Raw genomic sequence first — 20,758 nt, forward strand, 5'->3', positions numbered from 1 at the left:
TAGGGTGATTGGGTTATGGAGGGTGTGTGCTATGGTGAGTGCTGTGAAGTGTGTAAGCCTGACGATTTCTGAAATGAATTGACTCTTTTTGTCTGTTTTTGTTCCAACTTTATAGGCTGTGCCAGCCCCGCTCCTCTCCTACGGACGGATGGTCTTCATCAGACACTTCCTGGGCTGGGTTCAGGGCTACAGCCCAGTTTTGAATGTCCTTGTATTCAAAGTTCTGGAGATTCAGTTCTAGAGCAAAAGTCGATGGTTTAAAAATAATTAACCTACTACATTTATAGTTAAATCCTAACTTCTTTGTGTCTAAAGCAACCACAAGTCTGGATAATCTCCCCCCTGGGATAGAAAGCAGACTGGCTTTTACAGTCTACTTAAAACAAGGCTGTGCAGGGATGATGCCCTGAGTCGGGATGAGAAGGGACAAACCTTCCGAAAGCCTCAAGTAATGTGGGGTCCAAAGAGGTAAACTGTTAATGGGGACTCCAACTGCTGACTACTGTTATTATGGTAATTCTATCTTTATTACTTCCAAAAAGAAAAGTTCTCCCAAGGATTCAAAGTGTTACTTTAAAATACCAATCTAAGTATCCAAAAAAAATTTTTTTACTGCTTATTGTCATATATAATTTTAAAAAGTATCTGTCTTGCTGACCTAACTGCATACCTTATCCTGAGGCAAAATCTGATCCAATTCTAATACACCTTCATACCGCCTTCACCGAACAACAGAGCCATATACCGTGACTACCTCTCACAAAAGGCAGCATGAAAAGGAAAATATTTTTCTGAATTTTATTTTAGGAAGACATATTTTAAAATAAACACAAAATAATGCTTGGTAATTTTTTTTTAATGTGTTCTTTTGTTCTACATTCTTTTCTTCATGCGAACCTTTTATTTTATTTTAGTCTCCATATAAGTTTTAGATTTTTTTTTTTTTTTTTTTTGAGAGATTGAGAGCGAGAGAGCACACAAGAGAGAGTGTGAGCAGGGAGCAGGGGCAGAAGGAGAGGGAGACAGAGAACCTTAAGCAGACTCCACGCCAGCGCAGAGCCCTAAGCGGGGGCCCCCATCTCACAACCCTGTGATCACGACCTGAGCCAAAATCAAGAATCAGACGTTTAACTGACTGCGCTACCCGTATGCCCTTAAACCTAATAATTCAGAATACATTTGCTACTCTTCCTTCTTAGATACTCTGCTCATGTCTTTCTTTTGTTCATTCTCTGTGACTCTCTCTGCTGGCTTTCTTCTGTAGTCATAGAGACAAGCCCATGAGGTGATCTATGTGCATGCCTAGTGGAAGCTTACAGTTCAACATCCTAGCCCAGCCTCTTCCAAGGAGTTTAAATCTCTTCCTGTGAAGCAAACAAGGTTAAAATCAGGAAATAAATGTACTCCTTACAAATCAGTATATTCCTCAATTATACTAATATAATTTGATCAATTTAATTTCTTGGTAAAAACGCAAGAGAAAAACTGACAAGTAATTCCTATTCCAACGTTATTCTAAAAACTGCAGTGGAAGAGCCTAGGAATATGCTTTTCCTCATCCAAACCTCTGCCTCCTCTACTCTCCACCCTTTCCCATCACTCCTGACCAAAAGAACAGTCCCTGTTACGGGCCTTCTGCACTCCAAAAGAAGTGACACCACACCCATCAATGACTCCTCCCATTGGCTCCTAGGAGGGGACTCTGCCCTGCTCAAAACCCTGGGGCCCCACCTACTCTACAGAACGTGCACTTCTCGGTGATCTTTCCACTGGTCTCCAGTCAACAGCAGTGGGTCCTAGGGAGAAAACGATGGGCACAATGCACGGAATTTTAGGAGATGAGGATGGACAGCAGCAAGGGAAGATCAGGGGCCAGACCCTAAGCTTCTCCACATATGATCAGAGAACCGCAGTGTTTGTCCCATAGCCACTCGAGTATAACAGCAGGGAAATGACAAGCGCAGCTTTAAACTGTAGAATGAACCCTGTGAGAGCTGCAGAGGCTTGTGAGGGGCTGACCGGAGGAAATAAGAAGCGTCAGAGACGAGATCTCCACAGTCCCTTGAGTGAGATCCGACAGGTGGAATGGCAATAGCAGGGAGGCCAAGATGAGATGCAGGGACCAGATTCGTCAGAATTCTGGGCTGACGTGGCACAGAGAACAAGGCAAACTGAGGAATGTATGACAATGCTCAGGGGCCTACCTTGGGCCACTGCATTCAAGGTCTCAGCAGATGAGGGGGCCTGGGTGGCTCAGTTGGTTAAGTGTCTGCCTTTGGCTCAGGTCATGATCCTGGGGTCTAGGGATCAAGCCCCCAGTCGGGCTCCCTGCTCAGCTGGGCCTGCTTCTCCCTCGCCCTCTGCCCCTCCCCCTCACTTATGCTGTCTCTAAATAAATAAATAAAATCTTAAAAAAAAAAAAAAAAAAAAAGGCCTTAGCAGACAAACCTGCATTTGTGCCTTACCTTTGTTATTAAAAAGAGAAAAAAGGTATTTCATAATTATAAGTTACTGAGCTGAAGAGAGAATAAAATCCTGTTCCATTTACAGGTGATAGACCACTTCTTACATAACGAGGGTGGTTAAAATGGAGACTTTTTTTTTTCTTTTTTTTTGCTTCAGTCTGTTCAAAAACTTCATTTTTAAACTCCAGATCACTCTATCTTTATGCCCTATCATCACCTACTCCACTGTCGAGTTTTGTGCCCTCTCCTCTTGCATCCTCCCACATGCACACTAAGCAGGCTCTTTCACTTGCGGGCACCTGAAGAGGACATATGACAAGCATTCCTTTTGTCTTTGCCTGTCTACTTCCTCTATCAGGAGACTCACCCACTCATCAGCCAATAATTATGAGCTTTAAGTGTACCCGGAGAAATAGAAGAGTAAGGTACAGTACCAGGCTTCACGGAGCTCACAATGTGTGTGTGGGCCAAGGCCAAAGCTCAAATAATACCCTCACTGCCTTGACCTATAGTTAGGTGGGGCACGTTATCAATAAAATCTACTGATGTTCACCAGAGGGAGAAGTCCTAGCTGGAGGGATCAGAGAAGTCTTCACTTGAGGTGTCCTTAGAGAATTTTAACAGGGGCTTTTTCTGTCATTTCCAGAAGGTCAAAAACCACATCTGTTTTATTCAGTACTGTACAACATAATATTCTGCAAAGTACCTGCGAGGTTGGTAGTCACAGCATATGCGTGTGGGGGGAGGGGATTGTGTATTTACTCTAGCATTCTTGAGGAGAGCTGTAGCATGAACTAAGACTCAGAGAGTAGAAAAGAAAAGGACATGTAAAGAAGAAATAGCATATTCTGTTGGAGCACAGACATCGATTTTAAAAGGGCCAGATATTCCAAAGCAGACATACGGATGGCCAACAAGTCCATGAAAAGATACATCACTAATGATCAGGGAAATGTAAAACAAAACCACAATAGGATATCACCTCACACCAGTCAGAATGGTTATCATCAGAAAAGCAATAGATAACAAGTTCTGGTAAGACTGAGGAGGAAAGGAAACCCTAGCGCACTGATGGCGGGAATATAAATTGGTACATTTCCATACTACCAAAGATAGTATGGAGGTTCCTCAAAGAATTCAAAATATCAGATTTTCCAGCAATCCCACTTCTGGGTATATATCCAAGGGAAACAAAACAAGGATCTCCAAGAGTAATCTGCACTCTCATGTTCACTGCATCATTACTCACGATAGCCAACGGACGGAAAGTACCTACGTGTCTGTCAACAGATGAACGGAATATTTTTCACTCAGGGAGAAAGAAGAAAATCCTGCCATTCTCAACAACACGGTGCACCTTGAGGGCCTTACACTAAGAGAATTAAGTCAGACAGAGAAAGACAAATACTGTATGATATCACTTATATGTGGAATTTAAAAAAGCCAAGCTTATGGAAACAGAGTAAAATGGTGGTTGGCAGTGACTGGGGGTATGGGTGAGGGAAATGGGGAGATATCAAAGGATACACAATTTCAGTTATACAATGAGTAAGTTCTGGGGATCTTAGGTCGTGCAGGGTGACTACAGTTAGCAATACTGTGTTATGTACTTGAAAGTTACTAAGAAAGTAGATCATAATTATTCTCAGCACAAGAGAAATTTTAATTGTGTGAGGTAATAGAGGCACTAGCTCATGTTATAGTAATTATTTTGCAATAAAGAAGTGTATCAAATCAACATGTTGTAAACCTTAAACTCACACAATAGTATATCTCAATAATATCTCAGTTTAAAACATAAAGGGTCAGATAAGCCCAACAGGTGGATCAATGTCCTTTAACGGAAGGCCTTGCGTGGGTGACAGAGGAATGTGTGGGGCAGGAATCACGGCTTTTAACGAAGTGTCTGACTGCCTGTGAAAGATGTTTGAGCAGGAGAAGCAGTAGGCACAGCAGCCATTCACAGGAAAGTAGATGGGACATAGGAAAGGGGGCACAAGGTAGGACGGTACCAATGGGATGGAGGAAAAAGGCGTGCTGGGACCCATCTAGCAGGACATGACTACGGACTACGTGGGACAAAGACGAGGGGTCCATGAATGAGAGGATCTACTGAGAATGAGAGTTCTATCCAGTCCTCATATGGCTTTAAAAATCAAAATAACTGACAACACTGAAAGAAGAAAATCCTACATTTTCACATAAAAATGGATTACTGACTTTTTTTGTTTGTTTGTTTTTTTAAAGATTTTACTTATGTGGCAGAGAGAGAGACAGCTAGAGAGGGAACACAAGCAGGGGGAGTGGGAGAGGGAGAGAGAAGCAGGCCCCGCTGAGCAGGGTACCCAATGTGGGGCTCAATCCCAGGACCCTGGGATCACGACCTGAGCAGAAGGAAGATGCTTAATGACTGAGCCACCCAGGTGCCCCAGGATTTCTGACTTCTTAAAAGTCACAAGAGCACCTGACACTGGATCTCACTGCCATCAGCAGCTAGCTGCCACAGTGGAGAGCCAACATCCTCTGGTAGATGGAGATAGGGCCCCCCACTCCCCACCTCACCCTTTAATGCAGCCTGCTTGCACTCTAGACATTCAGGTTGTCACGCTTGCTGACAAGACCAGAGTTTCAAGTGGGACAGGCCGGGAGACTTGTGCCACTCACCAAACTGGGAAATAGGAAGAGGAACTCATGTGCTACACCCCCCACCCCCAAGTTTAGAAATGCTGTGCTGGTCACATCTGCATCCTTTCCAACCTGAGTCACTGGTTTCTTAGCTCTCTAAGCTTAGAGTGGAGAGCAGAATTCAGTCTGTAATTGCTATCTGCTCTGACAGAGTGAGAACAAAATAGTTCAGCTTCTTATTTGAGATGAAAAAAGACTGAAAGCTGGAAAAAATGTAGTGGCCCTGAGGGGATACACAAATGTCGATGCAGGTGAGTTTCTAAGGGGCCGTGGCCGGCAGTGGTGCAGGGCAGGCTTGGTAGCAGTCTGAGTCCTGCTGGACTGTGTCCTTGCCGGGCATTCTTTGGTCAGGGTGCTCCAACCTTCTGTTTCAAATGTTTTCATGTTTATAAATCAGGGTGTTTACAATAGGGCCTACCAGAGTCAGAGCTAAATAAATGGTAGCGATTATTAGTAACAGCCACAGGGAAAACAGCTTTCTGCCACTGACTTCCACTAGTTTCTGAACAAAGGCTGACCCATGCACCACAGTAACATTCAGATTCTGGTGGGATCTTCCTGTCCTTAAAATGTGCGTCTAGGGGCGCCTGGGTGGCTCAGTGGGTTAAGCCTCTGCCTTCCGCTCAGGTCATGATGTCGGGGTTCTGGGATTGAGCCCCGCATCGGGCTGTCTGCTCAGCAGGGAGCCTGCTTCCCCCTCTCTCTGCCTGCCTCTCTGCCTGCTTGTGATCTCTCTCTGTGAAATAAATAAATAAAATCTTAAAAAAGAAATGTGCATCTAGGTCTGTGGAACCCTCAATCCTTCCCCAGACCTGCTTCTTTTTTTTTTTTTTTTTTAAGATTTTATTTATTTATTTCACAGAGAGAGATCACAAGTAGGCAGAGAGGCAGGCAGAGAGAGTGATAGAGGAGGAAGCAGGTTCTCCGCTGAGCAGAGAGCCCGATGCGGGACTTGATCCCAGGACCCTGAGATCATGACCTGAGCCGAAGGCAGAGGCTTAACCCACTGAGCCACCCAGGTGCCCCCCCAGACCTGCTTCTTAACTTTATTTCTTGACTTAAGATCAGCTGGCACTTCCTTCTTCCTAAGGCTGACATAGCTACAAGGTATCTCCCTTGATGGTGGCTGCAAAGATGAGAAACACCTCGAAGACGGGCATTTGTGTTTCATCTGTCACTGATCTTGCAACTCCGCGCCCCCTGCACCCTCTCCCCAAGGGTCTCTGTGGCTTTGGGTCCTTGGAAACTGGAGTCTGGTCCCTTTCAGTTCTGTGTCGGAGCGGCTAGTATGCTGTGCTGGGCAGGGTATGCTAACGCTCCCTGTGGTGAAGCTTGGTATGGTAACCTTGGAAGCTTGAGAGAGAAAATTCATGAAAAAGCTGTATTGGGACCCCTGGGTGGCTCAGTCATTAAGCGTCTGCCTTCTGCTTAGGTCATCATCCCAGGGTCCTGGGATTGAGCACCACATCGGGGTCCTTGCTCAGCCGGAAGCCTGCTTCTCCCTCTCCCACTCCCCCTGCTTCTGTTCCCTCTCTCGCTGTCTCTTCCTGTCAAATAAATAAACACAATCTTAAAAAAAAAAAAAGCTATATTAATAAACAAACTAAACCTGATTCTTCCACTCTTTGTTCTGGCAAGATACTGGAGCCTCCCTGTGCCAGCTTCCCCATGTTGGAACAGACATGACACCCACCTGCACAGGGCTATAGTGGAGATTATAGGAGATCATTAATGTGTGCAACGTGTTTAGCACAGCGCCACTCAATGATGCCACTCAATAACTCAAGGGTTAGGTGGAGGAAGTTCATGTCAGGTTTTTCAAGAAGGGGTGCTTTGGTTGTTGCAAATTTATAAATACTTCACTAAAAATCTATCTACTCTTTATGAACATCATGTAATTCTAAACAGCGTCAGTGACAGAATACTTAGTCCTGCTAGGATGGCTGGCGACTCCCAACACGTGCTCCCTTAGGATCCCTCTGGTGCCAGTTACGTAGTACGCAAGTTACAAGTAAAAGATGGGGGGGCGGGGGACACAGGATGAACAATAAATGCAATGAGAGATGCACGAAAATACTTTTTTTGCAAGTGTTCAGCTTGCATTTTCATCCCCGGGGTGTTAAATTCTTAAAAGTTATGTTAAATTTACCCTCCAGAAAGAAAGCTTATTTCCTTTCAACAGCATCACTGAAGATCATGCCCTTCGGTTACGAAATTCAGTTTGCTGGGATGGTCTTACCACTACTGATGAACAGGTCTCCTAGTTGTTCCTTGGAGAAACCAGCATCCACTTTGGCTCTCACTATTTCACACGTGAATCCTGCAGCCGTCTGTCTGTGCTGTGATAAGAAATCAGGGATTAGTTCTACATGCTTTCAAATTTTTCTGAGAGAAGGAGACGGTACACAGGTAGTGGCTACCTTCATGCAGAGAGCAAGCTGATGTGCTATGTAGTCTTGCAAGCTTCCTTCTGGGCCATGGAAAATGACATTATGGTATTGCTCGACCTGTGAATAAACCAAGAGGAAATGTGAAGAAGAGAGAGAGAGAAAAAAAAAAAGGGTGGTCCCCAAGTAGAAATTTCCCTTTCTAATAGTCCTCAGCCTTTGAAAACATTAAAAATAGTATTTTCAGGGACGCCTGGGTGGCTCAGTTGGTTAAGCAGCTGCCTTCGGCTCAGGTCATGATCCCAGCGTCCTGGGATCGAGTCCCACATCAGGCTCCTTGCTCATCAGGGAGCCTGCTTCTCCCTCTGCCTCTGCCTGCCATTCTGTCTGCCTGTGCTTGCTCTCTCTCCCTCTCTCTCTCTCTCTCTGACAAATAAATAAATAAATAAAATCTTTAAAAAAAAAAAAAAGTATTTTCAGGGTTAACTTTATCCACTATGCACTTGAAGTCTCTCATTTTAATAGGAAATACTGGCAGATATAGTATTTATAAACTTAGATAGTATTTTGTATAGTATTTATTTATAGGAAGAGCTGACACTTAAGGAGCACACTCTTTCTTCCCTGTATCATCCACACTGAGGCTCAGTACGCAGGCTGGGAACATGGTTCTTAGTGTATTTTGTCCCTTGCAAATGTTTTTCTTTATTATCTCTTGCAGATGCTCTCTAGTTTGAGTTTCCCCAATGTTTATTTTACTTTTGAGTGGTATTTAAAATAGCAATGAATTACATTATTTCAATGTATTCTGGAAAATACAACAAAACAATGAAGTAGAATACAAACCACTGATAGGCTCAGCACCGAGAAGCAACCACTGTAAATACACTTATGCTTCCCTTCATAGGCTCAGCAATCAGACAACAAAAAGAAATAAATGGTATCCAAATTAGCAGGGAAGAAATCAAATTTTCACTCTTCACAGATGACATGATACTTTATATAGAAAGCCTGAAAGACTCACTAAAAAATTGCTACATTGGATACATGAATTCAGCAAAGTCGCAGGATATAAAATCAATGTACAAAAATCTATGGCATTTCTATACACCAATAACAAAGCAGCAAAAAGAGAAATCAACGAGTCAATCCCATGTACAATTGTACCAAAAATCATAAGATATCTAAACCTAACCAAAGGGGCAAAAGATCTCTACTTGGAAAACTAGAGAACACTTATGAAAGAAACTGAAGATGACCCAAAGAAATGGGAAAACATTCCATGCTCATGGATTAGAAGACCAAATATTGTTAAAATGTCTATACTATCCAAAGCAATCTACACATTCAATGCAATCCTTATCAAAATAACACGAGCATTTTTCAGAGCTAGAACAAACAATTCTAAAATTTTTATGGAACCAGAAAAGACCCTGAAAAGCCAAAGTAATGTTGAAAAAGAAAAAGCTGGAGGCGTCACAATTCCAGACTTCAAACTCTATTACAAAGTTGCAATCATCAAGATAGTATGGTACTGGTACAAAAACACACACAGATTGATAGAACAGAATAGAGAACCCAGACCTTCAACTACATGGTTAACCAATCTTTGACAAAGCAGGAAGGAATAGCCAATGGAAAAAGGACAGTCTCTTCAATAAACAGTGTTGGGAAAACTGGACAGCCACATGCAGAAGAATGAAACTGGACCACCTTACACCAGACACAAAAATAGATTCAAAATGGATGAAAGGCCTGAATGTGACACAGGAAACCATCAAAATCCTAGAGAAGAACACAGGCAGTAACCTCTCTGACCCAGGCCATAGCAACTTCTTACTAGACATGTTTTTGGAGGAAAGGAAAACAAAAGCAAAAATGAACTACTGGGACTGCTTCAAGATAAAAGCTTCTGAACATCAAAGGAAACAATCAACAAAACTAAAAGGTAGCCTATGAATTGGGAGAAGATATTTGCAAATAACACATTAGATAAAGGGCTGGTATCCAAAATCTATAAAGAACTTATCAAAACCAACACCCCCAAAATAAATAATCCAGTTAAGAAATGGGCAGAAGACATGAAGAGACATTTCTCCAAAGAAGACATACAAAAGGCTAACAGATGCATGAAAAAAATGTTCAATATCACTCATCATCATGGAACTACAAATCAAAACCATGATAAGATACCATCTCACACCTGTCAGAATGGCTAAAATTAACAAGTCAGGAAATAAGAGATGTTGGCAAGGATGTGGAGAAAGGGGATCCCTCTTACACTGCTGGTGGGAATCCAAACCAGTGCAGCCACTCTGGAAAACAGTATGGAGGTTCCTCAAAAAGTTAAAACTAAACCTACCCTATGATCCAGCAACTTGCACTACTGGGTATTTGACCAAACGATACAAAAATACTGATCTGAAGGGGCACATGCACTGATTCAAAGGGCCCATGGGAAGAGTCCAAATGTCCATCGACTGATGAATGGTTAAAAAAAAAAAGTAGGATATACACACTATGGAATATTACTCAGCTGTCAAAAAGAACGAAATCTTGCCATTTGCAATGATGCGGATAGAACTAGAGTGTATTATGCTAAGTGAAATAAGTCAGTCAGAGGAAGACAAATACCACATGCTTTTACTCATATGTGGAATTTAAAAAACGAAACAGATGAACATAGGGGAAGGGAAGAGAAAAATAAGACAAAAACAGAGAGGGAGGCAAACCATAAGAGACTCTTAACTACAAAGAACCAACTGGAGGTTGCTGGAGGGGCGGTGGATGGAGGGATGGGTGAAATGAGCGACGGGCATTAAGGGCGGCATGTGTTTCGATGAGCGCTGGGTGTCATATGTGAGTGATCAATCACTAAATTCTACTCCTGAAACCGATACTACATTATATGTTAACTACCTTGAATTTAAATGAAATCTTGGAAGAAGAAAAAAGAAAAAAGTACTTTATGCTTTCTTGAGCTTTTTTCTTTGTATAGTGGATATGTGTATGAATATGTATATTTATGTATTTTTTTAGAGGGCGATAGGAGTGTAATCTCTTTACAGATGTTGCATATCAGAGAATATCTTACATAAAAGACATCTGCATGGCTGTAAGATTACCGGGTCAACTATGTATACTGTCTCATTCTGGAATTCGGTGTTTCAAAGAAACCTGGGTAGAGACTGATCAATTTTACCTTTGTGAAAAAGAGAAACTGCCTGGATGCCTACACGTTTTTGTTTTTTTTTTTTAAACACCTTTCTCCCTCACATGTGAGGGTACCTTGCCTGCGAACATGTGGAGATGCAGCATGCCCTGGGATGGAAAGCCAGTCACCATCTGCCCGGGGCAAAGACCGTGAGTGATGTGTGGAGTGAGCTGTGGAGGGGAGTCATGCTCCCCACATCTGTCATCCTGGGGCTGAGCTCCCACTCCCAGCCTACATGCCTGGGAGCAGCTTTCTTCTTGGAAAGATCTTACAGAAGATATCTGTACAGGTGACGTGGCATCCTAACCAGTACACGTGATGTAACTCATATGTCCAGCTTGAGTCACCCAGACTTAGAGAAACATTAAACATGAAAAGGTCTGTTCAAGTTTAAGGACATCCATGTTGCTCTCTTGTGCTCTGATGAGCTTGTCCCTTTGAAATCCCAGGGGAAGGCCACATCCCTGAGGGTGGCTGGGGTAGACCTAGTGAAGAACAGGCCACTGGTCCATCATTACGGGAAAGATGACAATTCTGGGATATGAAAAGCTGAGGGAAAGCTGTTAGCATGGAAGGAAGAGGGAACTCCTACTTTTCCTGGGGCCTTTAGGGCTTGAGCTTTGGCCTCCAAAGACACAAAGACATGCTGAGAGTTAACTTCTGGAAAACAGAGGAAAACTAGGCTTGACCACTGGGTGTCAGACCATGAGTTGAAAAGGGAAGTATTTTGTTTTAAGATTTTATTTATTTGACAGACAGAGAGATCACAAGTAGGCAGAGAGGCAGGCAGAGAGAGAGGGGGAAGCAGGCTCCCCACTCAGTAGAGAGCCTGATGTGGGGCTCCATTCCAGGACCCTGAGATCACCACCAGAGCCGAAGGCAGAGGCTTAACCCACTGAGCCACTCAGGCGCCCCAAGGGAAGTGGTTCTTGAAGGGGACCACTACTGTGGGACTTGGGACTGGGTTTTAGGCTCTGAAAGACAACATACCAGTGATTTTCTCTCAATACAAGTATTATTCCACTATTGTTAAACCTTCACTACAGCTGGATTCCCCTGGGGCTAGAGCAGCATGATACACCTGAAAGAAACAGGACAGTGGCTACAGCTGCCCAAGAAACAGCATCTCCCGAAGCCACAGGATGAACTCAGCATGGCCTGGGCTGTCTTCTATGGTTCTGGGCGTCTGTGAGACAAGCAATGGTAGAAGTGGCAGCAAGGACCAAGACTGGAACAGGGACTGTACTTAAAATTTAAAAAGTTACGCAGACTTTTCCAGTTGTGACCTCTTTCTCCCAATCTTAAATGGAACAGGATAAATTCTTTCAATCCACAGTCAGAACTTTTTTTGGCTTAGAAATGTTTTCTTCCATTATGATTTTGGTAATTTTTCCTCTTCTAATTCTATTTTGAAGGAAGACCAATACTGCTTACATTCCCTCTATGTCACTGGAGAGGGTATCTGTCTCCTCATCATTATCGTAACTCTTGTCCTTTGCTTCTGCTTCGGGGCGAGGTCCTTAAGTTAGTCTTTCACAGCGCTGAAGAGAATCATCACCATCTCCCTTCCACTCTTTACTGTCTAAGTACAAGTTCAATGATGTCATTGCATTTTCAGTTCTTAGAGTTTCTTACCTCACGCACCTCCTTGCCAACACTTGCGCTTTAATTTTAGCCTCTCTCTACCATGGCTTTCTTGCCCTGCTTTCACAGTTGATCCTGCATTCACTAGAGAAAGGACATCATTTTCTAAATTCCTTTCCGTTTTGTGTCCTAATTTTACGGTGTTATTATTCTGAGTTTTCAGAACAATAACTCCATTCTGTGCCGCAATGTTCTTCCACAGGTATAATGTTGTTGACTTGTTAATATTTATGTTCTGTGAAACCATAGAATCCACAGTAAAGCAGGCTGTGTGGACAGTCATTGGCTTCACTCGCTCTCCGCTAATTTTTCAGCTGAACTCTACCTTAGGTCACAACTGGATGGGGGGCCGCTGCCTGTGCTTGTGGGTTACACTCCCCGACCAGGCCATGGCTGCTGTGGGCTGACCCTGGGCGGTCCACCAAGGCAGACGAATGTGTGAGATACGCTGCAGTCCCAGGAAGCAGGGCACTCCAGCAGCCATCCTGCTGGAGGTGCTTCTGGGACACACCCCCAGACAGAGCAGCCTCACCAGTGCCTGCCCACCAACTTCCTGCTCAGGTATTTCCAGCTTTAGTCTCTGAATGAATGCAGAAGGACCTATCTTGACAGGAGACAGAGGAGGAGGTGGTCACGGAGCTGTCAAAAGCATAAACCATGCAGTAGGTATATGCCTCCAATTTTCTAACTTCTATCAACCTTGCCTTTTTGAATCATTACTATGATGGTAGGAGGAAAATAATAAAAGTGCTTTCCTATCTAATTTCAGGTAGGCCTCAAATAAGTGGGTTTAACACTCTCTTACACCTGAAGGTACTAGAAAATTTTTCCAGATTCTTGCCAAAGGAAGACCTCAGTTCTATTTTCCTCTGTTACTGTTACTTTTCAAAAGCACTTGAGTGGGAAATTTTGCTGGGTACCGCAGGCCAAGTGCAATTTTTAACCAGAAGTTTGTACCCTCCAGATTAATCCCAAACTACCATGAGTTATTGAGTAGAAATGCTCTCACAAGGAATGGATTGTTTCATACCAGTGAAATAGGATACAGATTTTCAAGATTTACTGAATATTCTACCCCTGAGATTTTCAACTAGGACTGCTATTTAATCTTGTCTCATTTCTGAAAACAAGAGCGCTCTATTCATTACAGCTCTCCTGTCAAACTGCCTACACTATCTTAAGATTGATTTTGGAATCACGTAACACCAAGAGACCCAATTTCATAGATAAGCTGTCTTCAATTTCAACACCTCATTTGTTCTCAGATTGTAGGTTCTTACAAAATACAGACAGGAAACATTCCATTTGAAATTTCCTTGAAAAGGCCATTCACTAGCAGTAAGCATTTTGTCTTAACATAGTCTAATATCCTTTCTGTAATAAGGAAAAATATAAATAAGGAAATAAATAGAAAAACAAATGCACAGACTTCCAGATCATTCATACATTCTAATACATGCATTTCATAGGTTTTTCCTCACTTCAGATATTATCGATTTTTTGTTAATGGTATTTTGTTCTATCTCATCTAATGGTGTAGTTGTGTTGGTTACCATTTAAGATCTGAACAACAACAAAGTAATTACCAGGAGTCCATTGCTCTATGGAGACTGGGGCAAACATACAAAGCTACGCAAAGAAAACACATTTATCTCCTCTGGCTAAAAATTACATTTCCCCAAACAGCAAGATCTGAGGTATTATAAACACACACGCTTCATGGTGCCAGCAGAGGGCTCTAAAGATAGGAAGATAGGCAGGCAGGCAGGCAGACAAGATTGGGGGTGGAGGGGGTGGTAAGTAAATATTTTAATTGTTTTGAAAGGAGATCTGCTCTTTAATAAGAAAATCAAAACTCAACTTCCGGAAGGCGAATTAGAATCACCACAATTACTCCTAAGTGCGTGTTTACAGTGGAACATTTTTGCTTATTACTGAAGGGACACTGGCCTTATTATCACAATCGGTACCAATCCCTTTTATTCTGGCGTCTCCACAGCCCATTCAGGAAGTTCTTATCACATGTCAATTAGTGCTTTGTGACGCAAATGAATTCTGGATTAAATGGAAACAATGACCTCCACAAAAGCCCATCCATCCTTTGATTGTTTTCCCCACCACAGTGTCTTGCTGCTGTGCCCACCATCGTCAACTGGCCACCTGTGCTGTGTTTTCAGACTTGGGGCACTGTTTTAAAACAATAAACCTCAACTTCTGTTCAGAATTTCACTTGTCAGAGTCTTGAGGGAATGCTTCTACTGTTGAGACGTGGTTTTAGGCAGGGTTCTGCTAAGATGCTGAACTCAAAAAGGAATAAAAAATAAAAGGTTTTTACTGAGCCAATAAATCTGAGATGGCTGTAGCTCCCAGGGTGATGGCTTTAGAGCTAGGGCCTTCATTCTGACATCTTCTACACTGATTTTAAAGAATTTATGTAGGAAGTTAGAGCCACAAACCACACAGTTCCTGCCAACTGATTCATATACAATCCCCCAAAAACAATATGGGCACAGCCGGCATCTGGGCGACAAAAAAGCTAGAGTCCTTCATGGTAGAGAGAGAGGGCTTTAGCCATATGCCGAGCTCCCTCTTTATAGAAATAGGTATAAAAGAAAAATGGGAATTTAAGAGAAAATAAAGTTCATAGAGACACACCACAAGTTTTTTAAAGATTAGCTTACTGAAACTTTAAAAACCAACCTTGGACTTGGTTATGAACTTCACATAAAGACAGGTCCTCATTTAGTAACATAGACATATGAATTTGGTATTGTAGTTATTAAAAAAAAGACAAAACCCCAAAAAACAAACAACTATAAGATACATAACTTTGGATCTAACCTCTCCCTTGTCAGTCAGCTTCTAACACTCATGAACTCTTCCTGCTCCAGACCTCCCCTGGGCTGACACTTGCCCTGTTGCCCAGAATCTTCTTCCACTATTCCGTGGAAGCCAAAAGATTCACTGGTGTTGGAGCCACACTTTGTCATACCAGGGAACTGGCTTCTTCCTTCTGCTAGGACTTTACCCACATTTACCCCTCCATGCCCAACAGAGATCAGGCTAGAACCAGCCAGCCACCTGCTAATGGAGTTGATCGAGATGTGTGGCCTTAGATACATAACCACCATCATTTACAATACTATTTTTATGGGAACATGGCAGAATTATTCTGGGACTCTATGAAGAGCAGGTGGAATTTTCTAGTCGTGATTCTTGATGGTTAGTGTAGCACATAGTGGGGTAGCTGGATGGCTACCAGGCTGGGGAAATCTCAAGAATTACGTCCTAGGGGATTCAGAGTCCTACTTTTTTTTCAAAGATTTTATTTATTTATTTGACAGACAGAGATCATAAGTAGACAGAGAGGCAGGCAGAGAGAGAGAGAGGAGGAAGCAGCTCCCCGCTGAGCAGAGAGACTGATGCAGGGCTGGATCCCAGGACCCTGGGATCATGACCTGAGCCAAAGGCAGAGCTTTAACCCACTGAGCCACCCAGGCGCCCCCAGAGTCCTATATTTTAAAGTAGTGTTCAGATGAGGATGACTTTTTAAGTATTTCTCTAATAATTACTCATAGTCACTGAAGTATTAAAAAAGGTTGCAAATAACTAATAAAAACTGCAATTGGCTAATTAAAGTCTGAGTTAATGCACAAAGTTCAGCTATTATAATGAATTATTAGCAAATCAAAACTCAATCACATTAAATGTTTCCTTATTAACTGTCAGAATGGACATTTAAGATTTGTATTATTTTAATTATGCAATGAAAGTATTAAAAAATAACACCATTAAAAAAAGAAACAAATCTGACTTAAAGTCTTCAATTCATGTGGCTTTCTGCATAAGGGCTTTAACATATGCATTCTATGTAATACATTTACATCTACAGTTAAACTGGTTATTATGATTCCTTCTTAACCAATAGGTTAATAACTAGAATAAGCCATTATTACATGCACGAGAATGGAAGACAGACTAGGTGCAACTCCTTAGGTTCTACCACTTGCTTGCTGCAAACCTTGGACAAATTACCTTCAGTCTTGGTTTATTCACCTGTAAAGTGGGGGTATATAACTATGTACCCTCATGGAATGATTCAATGAAACAATCTATAGATCTTACAACAGAGCTTGGCACATGATAAATACTCAATAAAGTCAGATATTACTAGGTTTGCATGTTGTACAGATTTTCAACAATTCAAAGACCGATCAATGTGCCTATAGTTACTGTGGCACTGGGTGGCTAGGTCACTCTCCAGCTCAAACTCTACCAGTGGCTTTCTAGTACACCTGGAATAAAATCCCAAGTTCCTGCCATGATCCCAAGTGATCTAGCTTCTCATCTCTCAGACCTCATTGCCAGCATAGACACTTTCGTACCTGTTGTTCCATCTGCTTCCAAGACCCTTCATAAGGCTGCCATCTTCATCTCATTTAGTTTTCTATGTCTCTATAGAAAGGTCTTTGCTAACAACTCCACCCAAAAGTTCTTTCTGCCACCCCTCCCGCTAGTTCTTTATCTCCTTATGTGCTTTGTTTTCATTTATACTTGCATACTTTCCTATATACTTCTCTACTGACTGGCCATGTCATTACAGATGCATTTATTCATCTGTTTCTTATTTGTCTTCCTTCACTAGAATGTAAGCTCCATGAGGTCAGGGAATGCATCTTACACAATGGTATATCCTAAGTTTCTAAAACACCATCTGCATTTAGAAGGTTCTCCATAAATACTTGTCCAACAACTGAATTAAATAACCAAACAGGATACAAAAATGTGTTAACACATTATCTGTCTCATTAGAGGGGGTTATAATCTCATATGAAGACGAAACATTTACAACCATGGTATTATATTATGGCCTGAGTCACTTTAAATTTTGAAGTGACTGCTAAAATGCATGATAAATATTTACTATCTTCATCCAGGGGTTAATTGTTGAATTTTAAAAAGCCCTTTGTGTACACTTATTAAGCTGAGAACAGAACAACTAGTTAGTCTCTAATTAGTTTGTTGGTCTTTGGTGGTCCCCATGTCTTGTGCATTAGGAGGCACACACATAAGTGTACTTGGAATATTCTGGATATAATGTACTAATAGACATTTCATTTAACAGACCTACTCAGTCAAGCCTAATGTGCAGCTGTAATTTGTTTCATCACCTTTCTATTTTATCATCTGAGAATATGAAAATCCCTAAGCCAGAACCTTGCCTGGTACAGAGAAGCTGAGAAGGGAGAAGGGAGAGAAGAAAGTGGTTCTACGAGCTCATTCTACTGGGAGCCTAGGCTCACATTCCTGAAAACCCAACAGGTCACACAACTTCAACTTTCACTAAAGCACATGAAGAAGACAGCCCTCCTTCCCCTCCAGAGTAAGCCTCGGGCTTACTTTGGAGCCACAGGGAGAGAGGAACACATGACAGAGAAAACAAATCAAAGTCTCAGATTTGTAAGATCCCACCTCTTCTGAATTATACCGTTGTGGCTACTTCTACAAAGGTCAGTCCCAGATACCAACTGATAGTTAATGGAAACAATTTTTGTAAAGGGCCTAGGCAAATCCATTTATTTAAAAAAGCTTTCCAAATTAAGGCAACAAGCCTTAATAGCAAATGAATGTTTGCTAAAGTTTTATATTTTCATATTAGTTTTAGATTAGATAGAGATCACACAGAGACCCCACGTGTCACAGGGACTGGGCAGTCCTAGCTGAATCACTCACTAGCCTCGTGGCCTTGAGCACAGTATGTGACCTCTGCTTCGATTTCCTCATCCATAAAATGGATGATGCTATCTACCTCATAGGGATGTTTTGAGGAATAAATAAGACATGTACAAGCATCTGGAATACCGTCTCACACGTAGTAAGGACTAGACAAACGCAAAGCATTATAGTTATTCACGGTCTAGAATTTGCTGCTCTCTTGATAATCATATTCTTCTTCCCTTTAATAACAGAACTAGTTTTAGCTGGGTGCATGCTGCCCAGCAAAAGACCACATAACCCAACAAGGTGTGAACCTGTGTCTCAATTCTGGTTGGTGGGTTGTGGGTAGAAATGGTGTGTGTGACTCCTCAGAAAGGAAGAGGCATGCCTTCCAGGCTCTCTTCCCTCAGGCTAGAACCTGGTGACTCTCTTTGGCCAAACCCACATATGTAATACCCTAGGTCAGAGTGGCTGGGTGAGGGAGAAGGTGCTGACACCCTGCCGGGGTCACCCTGCCCCACATCCCCCGGCTGGCTCTTTCACCTGCTGGGATTTCTCTGTTTGAAAAAATAAACTTCTATACTGCTTAAGCTAGAACCGTTTGGTTTCTGTTGGAAGTGACCATATCAGTATGTTAACTAATGCCAGCATATTTAACTTACTTTTAAATGATAAAAGTTTACAGTAAAGCATCTATAACCATTCTCTTTCATACTGATGACCAGTGACTTGATGTCAAGTTCATGTTGGGGAAAGACAATCTCCTCCTACTGCAACTGTAACAAGTCACAGGTAATAGGTATAGGTAGTCGGCAGTGAGCACACGGATAACTGTGACAGAAAACCAGAATTAAGTGACCAGTGGTCTTATAGGGAAAGGGCTGCTGGGGAAGGTCACAGAGTTAGGGCACAGGGTGAGTGGGGGCTCACACTCCTTCAAACATGAAAATGAGCCAACCAGTATATGCCAGCATCAGAGATGGGAGTCTAACACTCCACTTGGTGGCATCCACCTACCAGCCTGAGGTAGTTCTGTAGCATCTGAAGAGGGATCATTGATGTGTAAGTCACACTGCTGAGGCAGCCTTCTTGAGGACCTATAAGAAAGCAATACATAGAAGGAAAATTGGTTTTTTTTTTTTTTGTTTTTTTTTTTTTGGAGAGGCAGAGAGAGAGAGAGAAAGGAGGGGCAGAGGGAGAGAGAGACAAAAAATCTCAAACAGGCTCCACACCCAGTGTGAGCCCAACATGGGGCTCGATCCCACAACCCCAAGATCATGACCAGAGCCCAAATCAAGAGCCAGATGCTGAATCAATGGAGGCACCCAGGCACCCCGGTTCTTCCTTATTAAATATAAATGATCAAAATACAATAATGTTTGCTTGTTTGTTGAATTATGTAGGCAGAGCTGACACCTGGCCAGCAGGTACCTCTGTCTTTTTACCACTATGAAAACACTGTCACACATTGAACTGGCTGGCAAATGACCCCTGCTCCTGGCCTCCCCAGAGCTCCCCAGCTGCCCTCCCTTCCCCTGGGAAGCCCCCCATCTCCTGTCAACCACAGCCAGGGCCTGAGGTCCTAGCTCAAATACTATGGCTAGTAACTACTCTGATCACTGGTTTCAATAATTTCCTATTTACAAGAAAGTGTTATCAGAGGCAATCCCAACCCTCTGAAAGTTCTAGACTGGGACAGCATTAATGCAGTTCTGGGGGTTATCCTTTACGTTCTTTCCCAAACTATCTCATTTCCCTCCCAAGTTCTGCTACCCTCTTGATACAGTGCTTGAGCCTGAAGGAATTTCCCGGTATAGTCTCACACTTTCTTTTTTCTCACTTCAGTAAGTAGTTCAAACAATGGAATACAACTTTATTAGTTGGAACTTTACTAACTGAACTTTTAAAGACTCCATTCTCCACTATGGGCAATATATGATGAAATCCCTTTTAGAGTTAAGGGCTGAGAAATTGAGGATTCTTGTAACACTGGCTATCCGACTTTAGACAAGGAAATTAATCTTTCTGAGCCTAATTTCTTTGTTAATAAAATGAGGGTAAAAAGAAATATGTATCTCCTTGGGTTGTTATAAGGATGAAATGAACTTATACTTGCAGTGTGCTGTAAACCACAGGGCCTAGCACATAAAAGGTGCTCACTAAACATTACCTCGTACAATTATAATAATCATATGAATCATACAGTGGACCTGACAGTAAAGGAAGGCATTTCTTTTTACCATTCTCTGTCACTCTCTTAGCACCTTAGGTTTAACCTCTGGTTTGCTCCTAGTGAGAGAGGGAGCAGAATCTCAGTGGGGCACCTGGGTGGTTCTGTTGGTTAAGCATCCAACTCTTGATTTCGGCCAAGGTCATGATCTCAGGGTCAGGGTCCTGAGATCCAGTCCCATGGCAGGATCCCCCACTCAGCAGGGAGTATGCTTGGCCCCCTCTCCCTCTGTTCCTCCCACTCCCTCCTCTCCCAACTCTCTCTCTCAAATAAATAAAATCTTGAAGAAAAAAAAAAAAAGGAATCGCAGCAATCAATGATCAGGATGAATATCACCACAGGTGTGAGAAACATGGCTTTCTTTCTTCTCCTTAATCAAATGTTTCAAAAAACATCAATGACTTAGGAGAGGGAG

At 42.4% G+C, this 20,758-nt stretch overlaps 1 protein-coding gene across 5 annotated transcripts in view; it reads right to left on the reverse strand.

The window, feature by feature from the left end:
- The window catches only part of CTTNBP2 (cortactin binding protein 2), a 151,415-nt gene that overhangs the window by 19,339 nt on the left and 111,318 nt on the right, over positions 1–20,758 (reverse strand). For all 5 annotated transcript variants that reach the window (XM_047695138.1, XM_047695136.1, XM_047695140.1 and 2 more), the window contains 3 exons: positions 19,131–19,210; positions 7,571–7,657; positions 7,390–7,489 (listed from right to left, as the gene is read on the reverse strand). In XM_047695138.1, coding sequence (XP_047551094.1) covers positions 7,390–7,489; positions 7,571–7,657; positions 19,131–19,210 — 267 coding nt within the window. The remainder of the gene's footprint in view (positions 1–7,389; positions 7,490–7,570; positions 7,658–19,130; positions 19,211–20,758) is intronic.

Source organism: Lutra lutra, chromosome 11 (genome assembly GCF_902655055.1).
Source record: "Lutra lutra chromosome 11, mLutLut1.2, whole genome shotgun sequence".
NCBI lineage: Eukaryota > Metazoa > Chordata > Mammalia > Carnivora > Mustelidae > Lutra > Lutra lutra.